Here is a 21,177-nt window from a genome sequence, read left to right as displayed (position 1 = left end):
TCGGCCTCCTAGAGTGCTGGGATTACAGGCGGGAGCCACCATGCCTGGCCAGGGTCACATCTTATTGACAGGCCTGAGTCAGGGAACACCACAACTATTCCAACAGATCTTCCTGTCTTCAGATTTCAGGGAGAGATGAGTTGCTTTTCAATTCCTTCTCTTCCAGAACGCTATGGGTCCCTTATCCAAGCTGTGTGCCTTGGGGAAGGACAGACTCTCCTGGTTAAGAATTCAGACTCTGGCGTTGGGCAGACCAGGGATTTCAGTCCCGCTTATATCACCTACTGGCTGTGTGACCTTGGGCAAGTCGCTTTCCTCTCTGTTTCTGAGTTTCTCCATCTGTAAAATGGAGTCATAATAGTAACTCTTATTCCCAGGTTTGTCAGAAGATGAAATGAGATCATTATGCTTAGTACAACAGATGGTGACTATTGTTGACGATGACATTCATAATAATACTCTCTTATTTAAGCTACTCTTCCGCAAGACCTCTTTGCCAATGGGGAACTTGAGCTCTGGGACCCTGAGGTTTGGGGAGGGAGGTGGCTGTAGGTGTATATTTCCCTTTGGAAGCCGAATTTTCATGCTTTTGTTTCCTGCCTCAGGACTCTCCTCCACAGAGAGCTCCAGGCACTCACGGAAGCCATGTATACAAACCTCCACACGGTGCTGTTGGGCGACGCTACGGAAGCGGGCAGTGGCTGGCATGAAATGGGTCTCCTTGACTTCTCCTACAGCTCCCTGCTCAGGTGAGGCTGTGCAGCCCCCACCCTCCTGCTAGGGCCCGGCACTTTGACCTGTGTCAGCCATGAGCAGTGGTCAAGGGAACCGAGAGGACTCTGTTGGTGGGGGAAAAAATTTGAGACGCGCAAAGCAAGGACTGTAGGAAAGACGCCACGCACCAGGGCCCCGGGTGTTCATCCGACCTAGCTCATGAACTGTAAAAGGAAACCCTGGCTGGAAATGGGACCTTACAGGTCATCAGAGAGGAAGTCGTAGAGCAAGACTTCAGAGGCCATCTTGTCCTGTGGCTTCCAGACTTCAGGATTTCACAGAACAGAAAACAAAATGTTTGGGAGATCAACTTGGGACCTTAACCTTTTATCCGGTCTTGTAAATGTATGTTAAAAACTACATGACCGAACATTCCTTCCTTCAGCAGTGCCAGGCACTATTCCAGGCTCTGGGGATACAGCAGGGAACAGGACAGATGAGGTCCCCAAATTCACTCGGCTGACGCTCCAGTTGGGGAGGCCGAATTGAGTTAGGTCAGAGAGTGGTAAACACAATGGCAGAGATCCATAGGTGGGGTGACAGCATCTGGGGGGCTTTCTTAGGCCGACTGACAAGGCAGGGTCACGCTCTGGGGGTCTGGCTTCTGAGCCAAGACCTAACTGCAAAGTGCCCACCACGCCAAGACTCTAGGCAGGGGAAGCGGCAGGTGCAAAGGCCCAGAGGTGGGAGGAAGCTCAGCGAGAGGTCCAGTGTGGCTACAGCTTAAACAGCCAAGGAGGAAAGGCGGAGAGGAGGTCAGAGAAATGGGCAGAAACAGGCCTCAGGCAGTTGGGAGGCCAGGGAAGGCTTTGGAAATTAGGCTGAGTAAGATCAGGTGACATGAGGGGTTTGCACAGGGGCAGGACATGATCAGACTTAGTTTGAAAGGCCCCTCTGGCTGCTGGATAGAGGATGGACTGTAGGGGTAGGGAGGGGTGGAGAGGGAGGCAGGAGGACCCAGCAGAAGGCTGCCAGGTGTCACCGAGGTGAGAGGATGATGGTGGCCCAGGGAGGTGGTGAGAATTTGGGTAGCTTTTGGAGGTAGAGTTCACTGGCTCTGCTGGAGGATTTGACTGGGGCAGCGGTGGAGGTGGGGGAGCATGGGTGTGGGTGCGAGGCAAAGAGTGGTGTTAAGGACAGCTCCTTGATTTTTAGTGGTGCCCTTAACCAACCAGAATTTGATTTAATTTAAATTAAATTTTAAAAAGGACCTTTCAACCCCTCCAAGAAATTAGAGCAACATAGTTCTAGGATAAAGGGCAGCCATTCGTTGACACGTACGGGCATGTGGGTGCCTTTATGACGTGTGTGTGCGTATGTGTAGACTCTGTGTCTCAGCTCATTTAATGCTCACAATTGCTCTAGGAGGCTAGGACTTTACATACTCCATTTGACAGATGAGAAAACAGACCTGGAGAGCCTGAGTCATTTGCCCAGAGGCCTGTGTTGGGGTCAGGACAGGGCTGGCCCCGGAGTCTGCACCCTCAGCCACAGCCCTCTGCACACTAACCGTTCCCATTCTTTTTGTTTCACCCTGGGGTGGTATAAACAGCATCAAGGAGCTGTAATTGGTGTGGGTGATGCTGGTCTGATCCACCCTGTCATTGTATGATGGGGACTGAGGTCCAGAGAGGGCAGCTGAAACTACCCAGCAAGTTCACAGTAGGGGTCCTCCCAGGCCTCCTGGCTCCCCATCCCTGTGCAGACAAAGAAGTCAGAGAGGCAGGCTGGGGGGCAGCTGGGTCTGGCTAGGCTCCATGGAGGCAGGCACGGGGGAATCGGCTCAGGGGGAATCAGATGTAAATCCATACCTGTAAATCCGTAACTGTGTCTTTAGGGCCTGAGGCCTAGGCTGGAGCTCCTGCCTTCTGGTTTGGCAGCTGTAGGCCTTTCCACTGCTATCGGCAGCCCCTGAAATAGAAAGGGAATGGGTGAGTTGGATGGCAGGGACACAGAGGTGAAGGGGGTGCAGATTCAGGCAGCCCGAACTGTGAGGTGCCACCTCTTATACCCACCAGCCTGGCCTGTGTTGGCCCTGGCCTCACTGAGTCACACCCAAAGTTCTCCTCTGTCCTCACCTTGTAGCCCTGGCCTCCCCTCCTCCCACCTACCTCTCTACTGCCCGTTGAGCAGGTCGGGCACGCTCTCTCTTTGTGGCCTTTGCTGTTTCTGTTCCCTTGCCTGGGAATGCTGTTCCCCACATGTCTGCGTGGCTCCCACCCCACTTCGTTCAAGCCTCATCGCGAGCGCCATCTGCTCAGAGATGTCTTTCTTGAGTCCCATTTTCGTGATGGCTGTCTCCCATGACCCCGCTCGGTTCAGCTTTATTTTTCTTTATGACTCTAGCGCCGCCTGTGGGTCTTGGGTGTATTTACATATGGGATTATCCTGTCTTCAGCCGTGCTGTTTTGATATGAAACTGCCGGCTTCACTTCCACAGAGCAAAACCTTGTGGTCCTCTGGGTTTACTTTTTCTTTTTATTTCCTTTTCTTTTCCTTTATTTTATTTTATTTATTTTTAAGACGGAATTTCGCTCTTTTGCCCAGGCTGGAGTGCAATAATGGTGCGATCTCTGCTCACTGCAACCTCCGCCTCCCAGATTCAAGCTATTTTCCCACCTCAGCCTCCTGAGTAGCTGGGATTACAGGCATCCGCCACCACACCCAGCTAATTTTTTGTATTTTTAGTAGAGAGGGGATTTCACCATGTTGGCCAGGCTGGTCTCGAACTCCTGACCTCAGGTGGTATACCAGCCTCGGCCTCCCAAAGTGCTAGGATTACCGTCGTGAGCCACCCCTCCCGGCCCAGTTTACTTTTTTGGTTTATTTTTCGTTCCCTGTTTTGGTAGAAATACATGTACAGGGAAATGGTTCTCTGAGTTAGGAAAAAACAACAGTGCAAGTGTGATGGTAAATGACGACCAGTGTCAAATGCAGTGTCACCAAGACCACAGGGCCTTGGGAGTACTGCGGCGGCCTGGCGAGCCCGTGTCTGTCTAAAAGGGGCGGCTGCAACTCTGCTCCTGCCAGGTTTCCAGGTGGGACCGCAGGTCAGCCGGGTTCCTTTTTCAAGATGAGACGAGTGGGAAGTCCAGATTTTATGTGAGTTTCCCCAAATGTCTGAAGGAAGGTTTAGTTTGTTTTTAGGAGCTCCCTTGATAAAACACATTTGCGGACTGAATCCAGTGTGTGGGCTGCACCTTTACAACTTCTGCCACCACTGTGCAGGTGAAGGACAGAGCCCGGACCACGCAGGCCTCTCTCAGCCCCCACCCACCCTCATTCCTGCTTCTATTCTCTCTTCATTTGGGCAAACCCCTCTCCTGAGAGATCCTGGTCCCTGGTCTTTGTCTGCACAGGGACCCAGGAGCTCAAGGGGAGGGTGAGAGGGTAAGGCCCTGGGGCTTTGGTTGTGTCTCTCTGTTGCAACTCTCTGCTGAGGCCGCAGCCCTACTCACCTTGAGGACAAAATGAAAACCTGCAGTTTCCCTCCCAGGACTGAGGTTAGCAGGCTGGGCTGGGGCTGGACTCCTGGGGCAGCCAAAGGGGGCTTGAGGTGAAGGCGTGTCCTCTGAGCGTGGTCCTGTGTGTGCATGTGCATAAGTGTGCCTCAGTGAGAGTACATGCTAGCTCCCATGTCTTACTCTTTTTCACACCTGACCAGGCTCTGACCTCCTTCTCGGGCCTCCCAGAGCCCCTCAGGTCAAGCAGAACCTTCTCACTGTTGCAAATGCCCTGCCCTGCATGACCAGCTCTGACAGCCCCAGGCCCTCCCGCCCTCTGCCTCATACCCCAGCTCCAGTGCCTGGACCAGCCACACCTGGCACCTCTCCCACCAGGCACGGTTGCACCCTCAGCTCTGGGCCTTTGCACAGGCTGTGCCTGTTGCCTGAACACGTTCCTCTTCTGCTTCCCCCGATCATCCTGCAGATCTCAGCTCAGATCTTCCCTCCTCCAGCAAGTCTTCCCTGAATCCCTCCCCGGGAGCAGGCATCTCCTCCCCTTTTCTGTGCCCCCACTTCAGCCCCGTCCCCTCGAGCTCTCTGCTGCAGCCTCATCAGCCTCCTTGCTGCTCCCCAGCACCGGGCCCCCTCCTGCCCCAGGACACCGCACCTGGTGCTTACTCTGCTTCCGACCCCTCCCTCTGCTCTGCCCACGGCTGGCTCCTTCTCAGTCTTCAGCTGTCAGCTTAATGCCAGCCCCTCCCTCACCTGGCACCTGACACCACAGCCCCCGCCCTCACATCCTGCTACCCAGCTTTGTGTCTGACAGTGCCGTGGGGCACCAGTTGGCACATGACTCATTTTACTCATCCTCTGGTCTGTTGTCTGTCTCCGTGTGCTGAGAGGTCCGCTCCTTGAGGACAGGGATTTTTGTTTTTTTCACTGCCAACTGTTCAGTGCCCAGAATGGTCTCTGGTGCACAGTAGGATTAGTAGGTGCTCATTGGGTGTATGAACGAAGCTTCTGTGAGTAGCTGTGGCTATGTGTGAGTGTCCCAGGAGGACCCCTGACCCTCTGTCTGCTGCCCTCAGAGCCGGCTACCTGACTCTTTACGGAATCGAGGCGCTGCCACGCACCCATCAAAGCCAGGCCCAGGACCGCGTCCATTCAGCTGATGTCTTCCACACCTTCCGCCAGCTCGACCGGCTGCTCCCCAAACTGGCCCGCGGCTCCCTGTCAGTAGGTGAGCACCATGGGGGCCCCAGTGGTGATGGGGAGGATGGAAAGACCCAGAGGGGGAGCCCAACTCAAGGTGGAGGACCAGAGGCAACACAGGCGGAAGGACATCCAATGCCCTGGGAGGCAGTAAGAACCCATCCCTGGGGGTATGCAAGGGCGTAATGGTGGGGAGCCAGGGCTTGGAGGAGAGCTTGGGTTTCTGGTGGAAATTCTGATTCAGCACATTTGGAGTGGGGCCTGAGAATCTGTGTGTGTGTGTGTGTTCTTTTTTTTTGTTTTAAGGTTTGAGTTGCTTTAAACGTTTTTACAAGTAGTTTGTGCTGATTACAAAAACTTCAAGCCATATAGAATAATTTAGAGGGAAGAATAAAAGAGCACTCCACTTTCTCCCCAGCCTCAGCGCACCACTTCCCTCTACAGAGGCAACCACCATCACTAGCTTGGAGTACATCCTGGGAGCACTTTCTCTAAACACATACACAGTTGTGTGTTATTGTTATTGTTTTTTATTTTTGAGGCTTTTAACTTCTTGTTTTTTACTGAGGTATAATTTATATACAGGAAAGCACACACATCTAAATGCACTGAAAGGTCAGGTGTGGTGGCTCACGCCTATAATCCCAGCGCTTTGGGAGGCTGAGGTGGGCAGATCACTTGGGGCCAGGAGTTCGAGATCAGCCTGGTCAACATGGTGAAACCCCATCTCTACTAAAAATACAAAAATTAGCCAGGCATGGTGGCAGACACCTGCAATCCCAGCTACTCGGGAGGCTGAGCCAGGAGAATAGCTTGAACCTAGGAGCTGGAGGTTGCAGTGAGCTGCAGAGCTGCAATCATGCCACTGCACTCCAACCTAGGTGACAGAGCCAGACTCTGTCTCAAATAAATAAATAAATAAATAAATAAATGCACTGAGAGGTAGATCTAAACTTTTTATGCTCTTTCCCAGCCAGTATTCACCCCCCGAGGTAGCCACTATACTGGTTTCTTTTACCTCCAGTTAGTTTTGCCTGTTCTTCAACTTCCTAGAAATGGAATCACACAGCATATGCCCTTTTATGTCTGGTTTATTTCACTCAACTTAATGTTGGGAGATTCATCCAGGTTGTTATATGGATCAACAATCCAGTTTTTATTTATTTATTTATTTATTTATTTATTTTTGTCTTAAAAACAATTTTTTTGAGATGGGGGTCTTGCTATGTTACCTATACTGGTCTTGAATTCCTGGGCTCAAGCAGTCCTCCTGCCTTGGCCCCCCAAAGTGCTAAGATTATGGGAGTGAGCCACCATGCCTTTTTTTTTTTTTTTTTTTCCTGAACCAGGGTCTTACTCTGTCACCCAGGCTGGAGTGCAGTGGTGCAATCTTGGCTCACTGCAGCCTCAATCTCCTGGGATCAAGCAATCCTTCCACCTCAGCTTCTTGAGTAGCTGAGACTACAGGCATGTGCCACTATGCCTGGCTAATTCTTAAATTTTTTTGTAGAGATGGGGTTTCACTATGTTTCCCAGGCTGGTCTCCAACTCCTGGGCTCAAGCAATCCTCCCACCTTGGCCTCCCAAAGTGTTGGGATTGTAGACGTGAGCCACTGTGCCTGGCCAACAACTTGTTCTTTTTATTGCTGTATAGCATTTCATTAAAGAAATATACCACAATTTGTTTATCCATTCCTGGTTGATAGACATTTGAATAGTCCCCAGTTTGGAGCTGTTAGGAAGAGGTTGTTGTGAACATTCTTGTATGTGTCTTTCAGTGCACACATGCATTTCACTTAGCTGTTGGCCTGTGTTTTGTTTTTGTTTTTGTTTCTGGTTTTTTTTTTTTTTTTTTTTTGAGATGGAGTCTTGCCCTGTTGTCCAGGCTGGAGTGCAGTGGCACAGTCTCAGATCACTGCAACCTCTGCCTCCCGGGTTCAAGCAATTCTCCTGCCTCAGCCTCCTGAGTAGCTGGGATTACAGGCAGGCACCACCACACCCGGCTAGTTTTTGTATTTTTAGTAGAGACGGCATTTTGCCATGTTGGCCAGGCTGGTCTTAAACTCCTGAGCTCAACAGATCTGCCCGCCTCAACCTCCCAAAGTGTTGGGGTTACAGGCATGAGCCACCATGCACGGCCCGGCCTGTACTTTTATAACTTAGATATATCACACTAGAATAATTGTTCTACCACTTACAGCTTTCACTCAACTCCCTGTGTACAGTATTTCCACATCGATTTGTAAAAATCTACCTCATCTGTTTTTGTGGCTGCAGAGCGGACTCAGTGTTGGTGGAGTGTCCTGGCTGATTCTGTGTGTAGGAACCACTGGGCGGCGCCATTCCCTGGGCCATGTGCCCCCAACTTCCCTGATGAGCAGAATCCTCTCAGGCCCTTGTTCCTAACATAAGTCCCTCAGCCCCATCTGGGTCGTAGGAATCCAGATCTCCAGGGGACAGCCTGGAAAACTGCATGCCTGACAAGTGTCCTGAGAAGGTTGGGAAGTGCTGTGTGTGCTGGGCTCAGAGGCTTGCGTCAGAGGCCTGGATTTGAACTACTGTGCTGCTGCTTCCTTGCTGGTGACTCGGAGCAAGTTACTTCTACTTGCCTCAGTTCCTTTCTCTGGAGGGACTGTGGAGGGGAGTGGCTAAGACAGAGTCTGGGCTCTGAGGGCTTGAAGAGCTTTACCGGCTCCCCATCCCTATATCTGTGTGTTCTCTCTGTGCCTCAGTGAGCTCATCTGTAAAACAGGGGGAACAGCAGGATCTTCCTAGAGGGCGGCTGTTAGAATTGGCTGAGGTAACAAGAAAAAGCATTGTGGCTGGGCGCGGTGGCTCATGCCTGTAATCCCAGCACTTTGGGAGGCCGTGGCAGGTGGATCACCTGAGGTCAGGAGTTCAAGACCAGCCTGGCCAACATGGCGAAACTGTCTCTACTAAATATACAAAAAAATTAGCCAGGCGTGGTGGTGGGCATCTGTAATCTCAGCTACCCAGGAAGCTGAGGTAGGAGAATTGCTAGAACCCTGCGGGCGGAGGTTGCACTGAGCCAAGATTGTGCCACTGCGTTCCAGCCTGGGCGACAGAAAAAGAAAAGAAAAAGAAAAAGCACTGTTTGCTGAGCGCTTACTATGTGCCAGATACGAGGTTAAGCCTTGTCATAGTCAATGCTCAAACACTTCATCGCCCATTTCCTTTTGCTTATATATTTTTAAAAGCCAAACTTTAACGCATTATTGATTTTGTTTACATTATGAGAGAAACATAATCTTGTGGTTAACAATGCAGAGTTACAGGTTGTATAAAATATAATACCCCTTCTTCCAAGCCCAGCTTCCTGTGAAACCAATGTTAGCATGATGATATTATCCCTTCACAGTGTTTTGTATGTTCTTACAACTAGAGATAAATGCACATCTACACATCTACACATAAACATCTACACATCTACCGTGTCTCTGTGTTTACAAAGAAAAATTGTATCCATTATTTGCAACCTGTTTTTAACCTAACAATATAGCTGTACATTCTTCTCTGTTGATATAAACATCTTTTAGAGATACTAGCTGATGCAATTAAATAAGAGAAACCAATTATAGACATCAGAATGTTTAAAGAAGAAGTAAAACTATTCTTATTTGCAGATGATCTGATATTGTATCTGGAGAACCCCAGAAAATCAATAATAAAACAACTCCAGCAATAAATGAATCCAGCAAAGTAGAAGGATATGAAATTGACATTAAAAATACAAGACATCTGGCTGAGCACAGTGGCTCACGCCTGTAATCCCAGCACTTTGGGAGGCCGAGACAGGTGGATCACTTGAGGTCAGGAGTTTACGACCAGCCTGGCCAACATGACGAAACCCAATCTCTACCAAAGATACAAAAAAATTAGCCAGGCATGGTGGCACACGCCTGTAATCCCAGCTACTTGGGAGGCTGAGGTGGGAGGATCACTTGAGCCTGGGAGATGGAGGTTACAGTGAGCCAAGATAGCGCCACTGCACTCCAGCCTGGGCGATGGAGTGAGACTCTGTCTCAAAACAAAAACAAACACTAAAAACCAAGACATTTTTTTAGCCCTCACTTGGCTGTTTCAGTAGTTAGCCATTTCCCTCTGATAGATGTCAATATTCTGTCTGTCTTTCTTTTTGCTTTTGTACCATTTCATTGTACTTGTATCTATTCTACCATCTGGTGATTTCATTTCTCTCTGCCCACTTCTTAGAAGTGGTTTTGCCAGGTCAAAGGCCCTATACATTGAATTTTTATCTGCTGCTGCCACGTCATTTCCAAAACCACAGAGCAATTCATCCACCTACATAAAGGGAAGAAATCTGCTCCACCAGATGCCATCAGTCTTTCCATTTGTTTGCTAATCTGATGGGCAGAGGTGGGTAACTTATTGTTTTAATTTGCATGTTACCACAACCTTGCCAATATGCAGTTATCAGCCTTTAAATAATTGCCAATCTGATGGAAAAAAGGACATCTGACTCTATATGGCATATCCCTTACTACTGTGATGAAACATCTCTGTGTGTGTGTGTGGTTTTTTTCTTTGTTGTTGTTGTTGTTTTGAAACAGGGTCTCGCTCTGTTGCCCAGACTGGAGTGCAGTGGCGAGATCTCGCTCACTGCAACCTTGACCTCCCAGGCTCAAGTGATCCTCCCAACTCAGCCTCCCGAGTAGCTGGGACTATAGGCACGTGCCACTGGGCCTGGCTGATTTTTGTATTTTTTTTGTGTTTCAGTAGCCGTTTGCATTTCTTCTTTATGAGTCAGCTGTTTGTGTCCTTTATTATCTTTTTAGAGGGACTCATTTGATCTTACCGAATCTTGCCATCCATGCTGGAAGGTTGTTATTAACATACCCATATTGCAGATAAGGAAACTGAGGCTCAGAGAGGTGAGATCACGTGTCATAGACATGCAGCTGGTAGGTGGAAACTTGGTCTGTCTGGCTGCAAAATCCTGTGCTTAAAGCACCTGCCGCATCCTAGCACTGATTGTTTCCCCAGGAAAAATTGGGTTTCTCCATTACCATTTCCTCCATACAGATGCTCCAGAGGAGTCTGGTTAGACACAGAGGAACTACCCCCATTACTCTGGGAGCAGCCCTGGGTTGGCTATAGGAAGGATGCATTTCTCAATGTGAGCAGCAGGTGGCAATGTGGGATGGTGATTTCTCATCTTAGTTGGCACCAGAGGCATATGGGCAAAGCAGCCCCCAAACCTTGCTGTGGGGTGCTTGAAGCATTGCAGCCTCTTTTGGCAGAACCTGCTGAAACATAAAATAAAATGCACATTCCTTTGATCCTGTACTTCAGGCAAAAATCTACACATACTCCAACATTTTAAAAAATGGCCAGGTGTGGTGGCTTACACCTGTAATCCTAGCACTTTGGGAGGCTGAAGCAGGCAGATCACTTGAGGTCAGGAGTTCGAGACCAGCCTGGCCAACGTGGCAAAACCCCATCTCTACTAAAAGTACAAAAACATTATCCAGGTGTGGTGATGCATGCCTGTAATCCCAGCTACTCGGCAGACTGAGGCAGGAGAATTGCTTGAATCTGTATATATGGTGACATAGTATACCCTCTGCCTGCACCTTGCTCTTTTTTTGTGACAGTAGATTTCATTCACTACCAGTATGTCCCACTCTGTTTTAGATGCATAGATGGCCTTTAGATGAATGCATAATTTATTTAGTTATGGGCTGAGAAGGGGTAGAGAGAAAATAATTTTTTACAATATGTGGATTTGAACTCTTAGACTCTTTTTTTTTCTTATTTTTTTCTGTATTCATACATTATTCTTCCTTCACTTTTAAAGTATAAATATATTTGAAAAGAAAGTTAATCCTTTGAGGACACTTACATCATTGAGTCTGGTGTTTCTCATACAGTAGGGAGTTGGGAACAGGGGACAGTTAAACAGGCCCCCAAGCTAAGCATAGTGCTTCTGTCTGGAACATTTATTTTACTGGATTATTTTGGGGGCTGTTTATTTGAACATTGTTTTGGGGAAAAAGGCATTCTTATATCAAAGAATCAGAGTCTGATGCAAAACTCTCTGATGCATTTCAAAGGTAAAACACAAGACTTTAGAGACGTGTCTCTCCTGGGGACCTCTCTATACTATGCCCCCAAATCTAGAGGGCCTAGAGGGGTTTCCCAGAAAAATCTTGAGAAGTACTCCAGTCTGGATCCTCATTTTTTGGATGAGGAGACTGAGGTCCAGAGATGGGCAGGGGCTCAGCCGAGGCTACATAGCATGGGGACTCTGGGATTTAAGCCAGATATACCAATCTGGTTTAAATTGGTGGGCTGCCAATCACCATGGGCCTGGCAGCCCTGATTCATGGCATCAAGTCATTGCACCAATAAGAAATACCTCATCATAATGGAGAGAATGTAGCAAGTAGCATTTTACAAACCTCTACCGATACCAAGTGTGTTCTGTGTGTGATCTTTCTGAATCCTCCTAACCATTCTTTGAGCTAGATGGCCCCCATTTTACACATGGGGGAAATTGAGGCTCAGAGATGCAAAGTGACTTGGCCAAGGTCATCTTGCTAGGAAGGGAAAAGCTGGGATTTCAGTGCCCTCTGTCTTCTAACTTTGTGCTCTGTATTTCACAATTTATTATTATTTCTTAATTATAGAAGCAATTCATGAACATGTGTCTCCTTAGGCTAATAATCTGCTAACATTCAGTAAGATTTGTTATTTCATAATATAACTGCTTATTAGGTCTGTGTCAGGCATCTCTGTGCTTTAGATGTTAACACATTCGATCTGTGTATAACCCTCTGTGTTGGGTACTTTTATTATCCCAATTTACAGGCAAGAAAACTGAAGTGCTGAGAGGTGAAGTGACTTGTTCAAGGTCAGGCACTCTGCTACAGAGCTGGGCCTCTTAACTGGGCTCCCCTGACTTTTGTAAAAAAAAAAAAAATTGAATATTACAAAAAGGAAAATTCTTTTTTGACCACATTCCCTCTAAATCTATCCCTAGGTAACTATTGCTATCAGTTTGGTGTTATCCTTCTAGAACAGTGCTGTACATAGACATATAATAGGAATCACATTTGTAATTTAAAAGTTTATATTAGACACCTTAAAAAAGAAAAAATAGAGGTGAAATCTATTTTAATACTACATTTTATTTAAGCCAGTATTTCTAAAACATTATTAGTATTTCAGCATGTAACCAATGTTAAACATTGTTAATAAGGTATTTTACATTTTGTTTCTCATACTGACTCTGGAATCCAGTGTCTACCCTTACCCTATATTAAATGTGGCTGCATTTGAGCCAGCCCCTTTTCAAATGCTCCATAACCCCCTGGGGCTTGTGGCCACTCTGTTGCCCAAGGCTCATCTGCAGGGCCCCAGGTTGAGCCACCAAGCTCAGTTTTCCAGAATCTTCTCTTCCTCACTCCCATATGCACTGAACTCCTTGAATCTCTACAGTATATGATGTTTCACTGGAAATTATTTTTTGGGGGTTTGCCAGATTTTCTATTATTTTATTTTAAAAATTATTTCACATGGTTTAAACATTAAAAATATAAAGTAGATTATAAACCACATACCCGATACGGAGTTAAAATCCAAAATATATAAGGAACTCATAGAACTCAATACCAAAAAATCCAAATAACAGCCGGGTGCAGTGGCTCACGCCTGTAATCCCAGCACTTTGGGAGGCCGAGGCGGGCGGATCATGAGGTCAAGAGATCAAGACCATGCTGGCCAACATGGTGAAACCCTGTCTCTACTAAAAAATATAAAAATTAGCTGGGTGTGGTGGTGCGTGCCTATAGTCCCAGCTACTCCAGAGGCTGAGGCAGGAGAATTGCTTGAACCTGGCAGATGGAGGTTGCAGTGAGCCGAGATCACACCACCACACTCCAGCCTGGTGACAGAGCACGACTCCGCCTCAAAAAAAAAAAAAAAAAAAAAATCCAAATAACCTGACTGCAAAATGGACAAAGGACCAGAACAGGCATTTTTCCCGAAGAAGACATACAAATGGCAACAGGTATGAAAAGGTGTTCAATATCACTACTCATCGGGAAAATGCAAATCTAAATCACAAGGAGATACCACCACACACCCATTAGAAATGTCGAAAGATGACAAGTGTTGGCAAGGATGTGGAGAAAAGAGAACTCTTTCGCGCTGTTGGCGGGAATGTAAATTGGTATAGCCATCATGGAGAACAGCAGGGAGGTTCCTAAAAAATCAAAAATAGAGCTACCACATCATCCAGCAATCTCTCTTTTAGGTATATATTCGAAGGAAACGAACTCACTATCTTGAAGAGCTATCTTGCACCTCCATTTCATTGCAGCGTTATTCACAACAGCTGAGACATGGAGACAACCTAAGTGTCCGTCAGTGGATGAACAGATACAGAGATAGTGGTACAATGCCCCCCTCAACCTCAGGGGTATGTTCCAAGACCCCCAGTGGATGCCTGGAACCACGGGTGGTACTGAACCCTGTATATACTGTTTTGTCTTATACTGTTTTGTCTTTGTCTGTCATAGAGAACTATGACAGAATTTAATTTTTTTTTTTTTTTTTTTTTTTTTTTGAGACGGAGTTTCGCTCTTGTCACCCAGGCTGGAGTGCAATGGTGCAATCTTGGCTCACCACAACCTCCGCCTCCCAGGTTCAAGCGATTCTCCTGCCTCAGCCTCCTGGGTAGCTGGGATTACAGGCATGCGCCACCATACCCGGCTAATTTTGTATTTTTAGTAGAGACGGGGTTTCTCCATGTTGGTCAGGTTAGTCTCGAACTCCCGACCTCAGGTCATCCGCCTGCCTTGGCCTCCCAAAGTGCTGGGATTACAGGCATGAGCTACCACCCCTGGCCCTGATAGAGTTTAATGTATAAATGAGGCACAGTAGGGGATTAACAACATAGTAATAAAATGAAACCAATTATAACAATATACTGTAATAAAAACAAAATAAGGGTTACTTGAACACAAGTCCTACCATACCATGACGGTTGATGTGATAACCGAGACGGTGGCTCCTGAGTGACTAATGGGCAGGTGTGGTCTGCAGCGTGGATACACTGGACAGAGGGATGATTCACGTCCTAGGTAAGACGGAGCAGGATGGCACAAGAGTTCATCATGCTACGCAGACTGGCATGCGATTTCAAACTTAGGGATTGTTTATGTCTGGAGTTTTTCATTTAATATTCTTGGACCATGGTTGACCATGGGTAACGGAAACCTTGGAAAGTGAAGCTGTGGATAAGACAGGACTGCTGTGTGTGTAAATACACGATAGAATGTTATTCAGCCATAAAAAGGGAGAAATCTGCCATTTGTAAGAATATGGATGAACCTGGAAGACATTATTGTAAGTGAAATAAGCCAGACACAGAAAATCAAATACTGCAAGATGTCATTTGTATGTGGGAGCTAAGAAAGTTGAATTCAGAGGAACAGTGGAATAGTGGTTACCGGGGCTCAGGAGGTGTTGGTTGAGGGTATAAACTTTGAGTTATAAGATGAATGAGTTCCGGAGACCTAATATACAGAATGGTGATGGTAGTTAGTAACAATGTATTGTATACTTGAAATTTGCTAAGAGAGTGGATCTTAAGTCTTCTCACCATGCATGCACATGTGAGCATGCATGTAACTAGGTGAGGTGATGGATATGTTAATTAGCTTGATTGTGGCAATCATTTCACACCGTATATGTGTATCAAAACATCATGTTGTGCAACTTAAATAAGAATTTTCATTTGTCAATTATACCTCAGTAAGGCTGGAAAAAAATTAGTAACAGTGGTAAGTCTCCTTCCTTTTCTTGTCACATCCCCTTCCACCAACTCCCACTGCTTATAATCAATTAGTTTTATTTGTTTCTAATGGATCCTTCTAGGGTTCCTTCAGACAAGTGCAAGTGAATGTGACTATATTCTTATTTTTCTTTTTTTCCACAAATGCATAATAAACATGTGGTTGCTGGCACTTTGCTTTGTGCTAACAACATATCATAGCGATAGATAACTCTCAGGTAAGGTTTAGTGTGTCCTCTGCACTGCTCTAAGGGATATACAAGTGTAAACTGATTTGACTCGTGATCCAATCACTGCTATATATATATAAAATTTTGTTTTTGAGACAGAATCTTGCTCTGTTGTCCAGGCTGGAGTGCAGTGGTACAATCTCTGCTCACTGCAGCCTCCCCTTCCTGGGTTCAAGTGATTCTCCTGCCCCAGCCTCCTGAGTAGCTGGGACTACAGGTGCCCACGACCATGCCTGGTTAATTTTTATATTTTTGTATTTTTGTTAGAGATGGGGTTTCACCATGTTGGCCAGGCTAGTCTCGAACTCCTAACTTCAGGTGATCTGCCCGTCTCGGCCTCCCAAAGTGCTGGGATTATAGGAGTGAGCCACTGCACCCAGCCCACTGCTATATTTTTATCCTTTGTTTTTTGCCAGGCAGGACAGAGTAGGCTGGCACAAGATTTCAACACACTACTCAGAACAACATGTAATGTAAAACTTATGACTGTTTATGTCCAGAATTTTTCGTTTAGTATTTTTGGACCATCGTTGACCATGGATAACTGAAACCTTGGAATTCAAATTATTTTGTATTTTGAGTATCGCTTTGTCACCCAGGCTGGAGTGCAGTGGCTCTATCTCAGCTCACTGCAACCTCCACCTCCCGGGTTCAAGCGATTCTCCTGCCTCAGCCTCCCGAGTAACTGGGATTACAGTTGCCCGCCACCACGCCCGGCTAATTTTTTTTGTATTTTTAGTAGAGACGGGATTTCACCATGTTGGCCAGGCTGGCTTCAAACTCCTGACCTCAGGTGATCTGCCCACCTTGGCCTCCCAAAGTATTGGAATTACAAGCGTGAGTCACCGCGCCCAGCTGGAATCCAAATTCTTTGTTATACAACACTATCTTTGACTCATTTTTGCCAAGTGATCTTCATATACCTTTTAAAAAAAAACTGTGCTAAAATAATATCTAACATAAAATATACTATTTTAACCATTTTAATTGTACAATTTAGTGGCAGTAAATACATTCACAGTGTTGTATAACCATGCCATTATCTATTTCCAGGAACTTTTCATGATTCTAAACAAAAGCTTTGTGCCCATTAAACAATAATTCCCCACCTGCCTTTCCTCCCAGCCCGACATATCTTCTATTCTACTTTCTGTCTCTGAATTTCCTGTTCTAGGAATCTCATGTAAGTGGCATCATACAATATTTGTCATTTTGTGTCTGGCTTATTTTGCTTAGCATAATATTTTCAAGGTTCATCCATGTTGTAGTATGTGACAGAATATCTATTTCTTTTGCTTTTTTTTTTTTTTTTTTTGGAGACAGAGTCTTGCTCTGTCACCCAGGCTGGAGTGCAGTGTTGCTCACTACAGTCTCTGCCTCCCAGGTTCAAGCTATTCTCGTGCCTCAGTTTCCTGAGTAGCTGGGATTACAGGTACATGCCACCACGCCTGGCTAATTTTTTTTTTTTTTTTTTTGTATTTTAGTAGAGACAGGGTTTCACCATGTTGCCCAGGCTGGTCTCTAACTCTTGAGTTCAGGAAATCTGCCCGTCTTGGCCTCCCAAGGTGCTAGGATTGCAGGCATGAGCCACCACGTCTGGCATATGTGTCAGAATTTCATGCCTTTTAAAGACTGAATACATTGTGTGTATATACTGTATTCTATCTATCCAGTCACCTATCAACCAACACTTGGCTTGTTTCCACCTTTTGGCTACTGTGAATAATGCTGCTACAGACATTGGTGCACGAGTATCTGTTTGAGTCTCTGGTTTCAGTTCTTTGGGGTATATACCTAGTACTAGAATTACTGGATCATATGGTAATTCTTTAACTTTCTGAGGAACTGCTAAACTCTTTTTCATAGCAACTGCAGTATTTTACATTCCCACCAGCAGTGCATAAAGGTTTCAATTTCTCCACATCCTCACCATCCCTTATTTTCTGTGTTTTAAATAGTAGTCATTCTCATGGTTGTGAATGGTATCACACAGTGGTTTCGATATACATTTTTCTAATGACTAATGGTGTTGAGCATCTTTTCATGTGTTTATCAGCCATTTGTAGCTCTTCTTTGGAGAAATATTTATTCAAGTCCTTTGCCAATTTTTTAATCAGGTTGTTTGTTTTTTATTGTTGTTGAGTTGTAGGAGTTCTTTCATATATTTTGGGTGCTAGACCCTTATCAGATATATTATTTGCAAATATTTTCTCACATTCTGTCAGCTGTCTTTTCATACTGCATTAGCTTTTTTGCTTAATTATTCATTTATTGTGCAAATATCGAGTGCCTCCTATGTACTCAGAACTGCTCTAGGCACAGGGGAAAAATAGAGAATGGTCCTGCGTTGCTTTTTAAAGTCATCTGTAAACGCCGTGTTTGCAGTGATATTCAAGATTGCAGTTGTGTGGTCAGACTTCAAAGAATGCCAGTTATTTCTAAAGCTGTGTTAAATTTCTTTGCCTCTTTTTTTAGCCATCCCATCAGATGATGCTTAGAAGAATCCAGAGTTTGCATCAACTGAGGTGGTTTTAACACGCCGGTGCCCTGCAGACCTAAACCCCTGGATGGCCAGTTCCCACCCATGTGATTTTGACATGATCAATCTGGGGTTGGCACCTGGGCATCCCGAGATTTAAGGGCTCCCAGGTAATTCTTCAGAGAGCCTGAAAAATTGAGAAACATACAAAGATAAAGTATTTCAGTTGAACATGTAAGCTCATTGCTTTACATTGAAATGTCACCCGAAATGGTGACATTCATTTCAATGTAAAACAATGAGCTCAAGTTGAAGTCTGAAAGTTAAACATATTCAGCATATTATTTGAAAATGAAGCCAAAATACTTTTAAAAAAGAACAACATAGCCTACATTTCTGACCCTTTCAAACGCCCTGTGATGTGCAGCCAGGTTTAGAATCACTGCTGGGGCGAGTCTTCCTGAAACACGGCTTGTGGTTCAGAAGAGTCGGTGAGGGAGTTTCCAATACTTTGAAACTTCAGAGCAATCCAAGGTGACTGTTTTCCAAGGGGTGATTTCAGAGAATATCAAATCTTATATTTTATATTTTTGTTTTAAACTTTATATCTGTGCATATAAATAGCATTACCTTGGAGCTTTAAAACAATATATATTAAGTCTCATGTATGGTTCATGAAAATATTTTTTTAAAAAAGAAGGAGAAAAGAAAACAATATCTAAATAGTACCATTCTTCAGTGCCCAGCTTTATCCTCTTACCAGTCTGCCCTTCGGAACTCTCTGTGTCTGTATGTAAAATGTACTAATTCACTTTCACTGCTGTATGGCTTTTCCAGAACGTAAACACACCATTGTCTGTTTAATGGTGATTGCACGCTAGTGATCTGTGGGCCAAAGTTGACTTTCAGAGATGCTTCTGTGGTCTGCACAGTGATTAAAAACTTTTTACTTGGATGCTAACCTTAAAAAATATCAGACGGTTATACATAATTGTCTGAATTTTCAGCTTCCTTTGAAAGCACGGGCCCTCTGGCCACGCTGGGGTGTTTCTCTCTCCTGCCGAGGGCTGATCGGTGGGCTAAGTGCCATGGCCCCTTTCTGGCCTCTTCTCTCTTTTACTTGGCCTGCCTTCTCTGGAGTGAGTTGAGTTTGAGACACCAGCCCAATCTGCCCTCTCTGGATGATCAGTTAGGTTGTTGCTGATGTCTTTCTGTGATCGCTGCTGTGCTGAGCCTTCTCACAGTGGCCTCCTCCTCATGCTCATGGGCTGGCATTGCTCTGGGGTTGGACCCTGGGGAGGGAGAATGCTGTTCAGTGTTTAGTGTTCCTTCTCCTGCTCTGGAAAGAAATGCCATTTATTTAATGCATAATATGGTTTGGCTGTGTCCCCACCCAAATCTCATCGTGAACTATAGCTCCCATAATTCCCATGTGTTGTGGGAGGGACCTGGTGGGAGATAATTGAATCGTGGGGGGTGGTTTCCCCCATACTGTCCTCCTTGTAGTGAATAAGTCTCACGAGATCAGATGATTTTGTAAGTGGTTTCTCCTTTTGCTTGGCTTTCGTTTTTTCTTGCTTGCCGCCATGTAAGATGTTCCTTTCACCTTCCACCATGATTATGAGGCCTCCCCAGCCACATGGAATTGTGAGTCCATGAAACCTCTTTTTTTTTTAATAAAAAAAATTACCCAGTCTTGAGTATGTCTTTGTCAGCAGCATGAAAACAGACTAATACAATGCATATTTATTGAACACCTACTACGGGCCAGGTGCTGGGGACATAGAGGTGATTGAAATAGACTGGGATCCCACCTGTAGGAGACAAGACTCCTTGCTTCTTTTTACTGGGGGTAAGACAGATAATAAGCAAGTCGGTATTGAAAGAGCTTCCCGCCATGGGCCTGTCCCTATAGCTTCTTTCCCACAGGAACTCCCCACCCTCAATGAGTGACATTCAGAAGACCCTTGGCCTCATGGGAGGTCATGCCCAGTCAGCCCTGGTGTGGTGGTGAATCTGTAACCCCTACTCTCTGTGCTCTATCCCTGCAGGGGACAAGGACCACATGTGCAGTGTCAAAAGTCGCCTGTGGAAGCTGCTGTCCCCAGCCAGGCTGGCCACACGGGCCCACAGGAGCAAATGGCTGGAGAGTTACCTGCTGCACTTGGAGGAGATGGGTGTGTCAGAGGAGATGCAGGCACGGGCCCTGGTGCTGCAGCTCTGGGCCACACAGGTGGGTGTGAGTGTGCAAGTGGGTGTGTGCAGGTATGCATGTGTGGTTGTGATATGAATGCGTGTGTGTGCATGGGGGGTGTGCATGTCTGTGCACGTATTCAGGTGTGCATGTGACTATACCTGTGTGTGCACGTGTAGGTAGGTGTGCCTTTGTGAGTGTGTGCTGATGTGAGTGTGGGTGTGTGCACACACACCCATTGCCCACCCCCGTTCCCTGACTTCCTTTACTGTCAAACAGCATGATGAACAGAATAATTCACTCAGTATTCTTTTCTTTTTTTTCTTTTGAGACAGAGTCTCGCTTGGTTGTCCAGGCTGGAGTGCAGTGGCTCGATCTCAGCTCACTGCAATCTCCGTCTCCCGGGTTCAAGTGATTCTCATGCCTCAGCCTCCTGAGTAGCTGGGACTACAGTTGCCTGCCACCATGCCTGGCTAATTTTTGTCTTTTTAGTAGAAACGGGGTTTCACTATGTTGGCCAGGCTAGTCTCAAACTCTTGACCTCAAGTGATCTGCCCGCCTCAGCTTCTGGAAATGCTGGGATTACAGGTGTGTGCCACCACGCCCAGCCTCTTTTTGTTTTGTTTTAATTTGGAAAAATGTTAAATTTATAAAAAAAGTTTAATAAATAGTTTAATGAACTCCTATATATGCTTCACCTTGATTCCCCAATTTTAAACATTTTACCACCTTTGCTTTCTCTCTGTCTCTCTCTCTCTCTCTCACACTCTCTTTTCCCCAGTGGGATTATTTTATTGAAATAATTTGTGAATAAGTTGCAGATATCATGCTTTTTTATCCCTAATTGCTTGAGTGTAAGCAAGAACATCCCCTGCATGACCACAGCACAATAACCGATTTCAGGATAATGAGCCCAGATACATGATCATTATCTAATAGACAGTCTGTATTCCAGTTTTGCCAGTTGTCTCAATAATGTCCTTTTTGGTTCATCTTGGTCC

General features: G+C 45.9%; 1 protein-coding gene across 1 annotated transcript in view; it reads left to right on the top strand.

Annotated features, from left to right (window-relative positions):
- PTGIS (prostaglandin I2 synthase) overlaps nt 1-21,177 on the top strand; it is a 64,009-nt gene that overhangs the window by 27,079 nt on the left and 15,753 nt on the right. Inside the window, exons 4-6 of the mRNA XM_023184166.1 lie at nt 606-749; nt 5,309-5,460; nt 20,034-20,215. Of these exons, the coding sequence (XP_023039934.1) occupies nt 606-749; nt 5,309-5,460; nt 20,034-20,215 (478 nt within the window). The remainder of the gene's footprint in view (nt 1-605; nt 750-5,308; nt 5,461-20,033; nt 20,216-21,177) is intronic.

Source organism: Piliocolobus tephrosceles, chromosome 20, assembly GCF_002776525.5.
Source record: "Piliocolobus tephrosceles isolate RC106 chromosome 20, ASM277652v3, whole genome shotgun sequence".
Classification (NCBI taxonomy): Eukaryota; Metazoa; Chordata; class Mammalia; order Primates; family Cercopithecidae; genus Piliocolobus; species Piliocolobus tephrosceles.
Note: the sequence above shows the minus strand (reverse complement) of the source record. Positions and strands in the feature narration are given on the sequence as shown.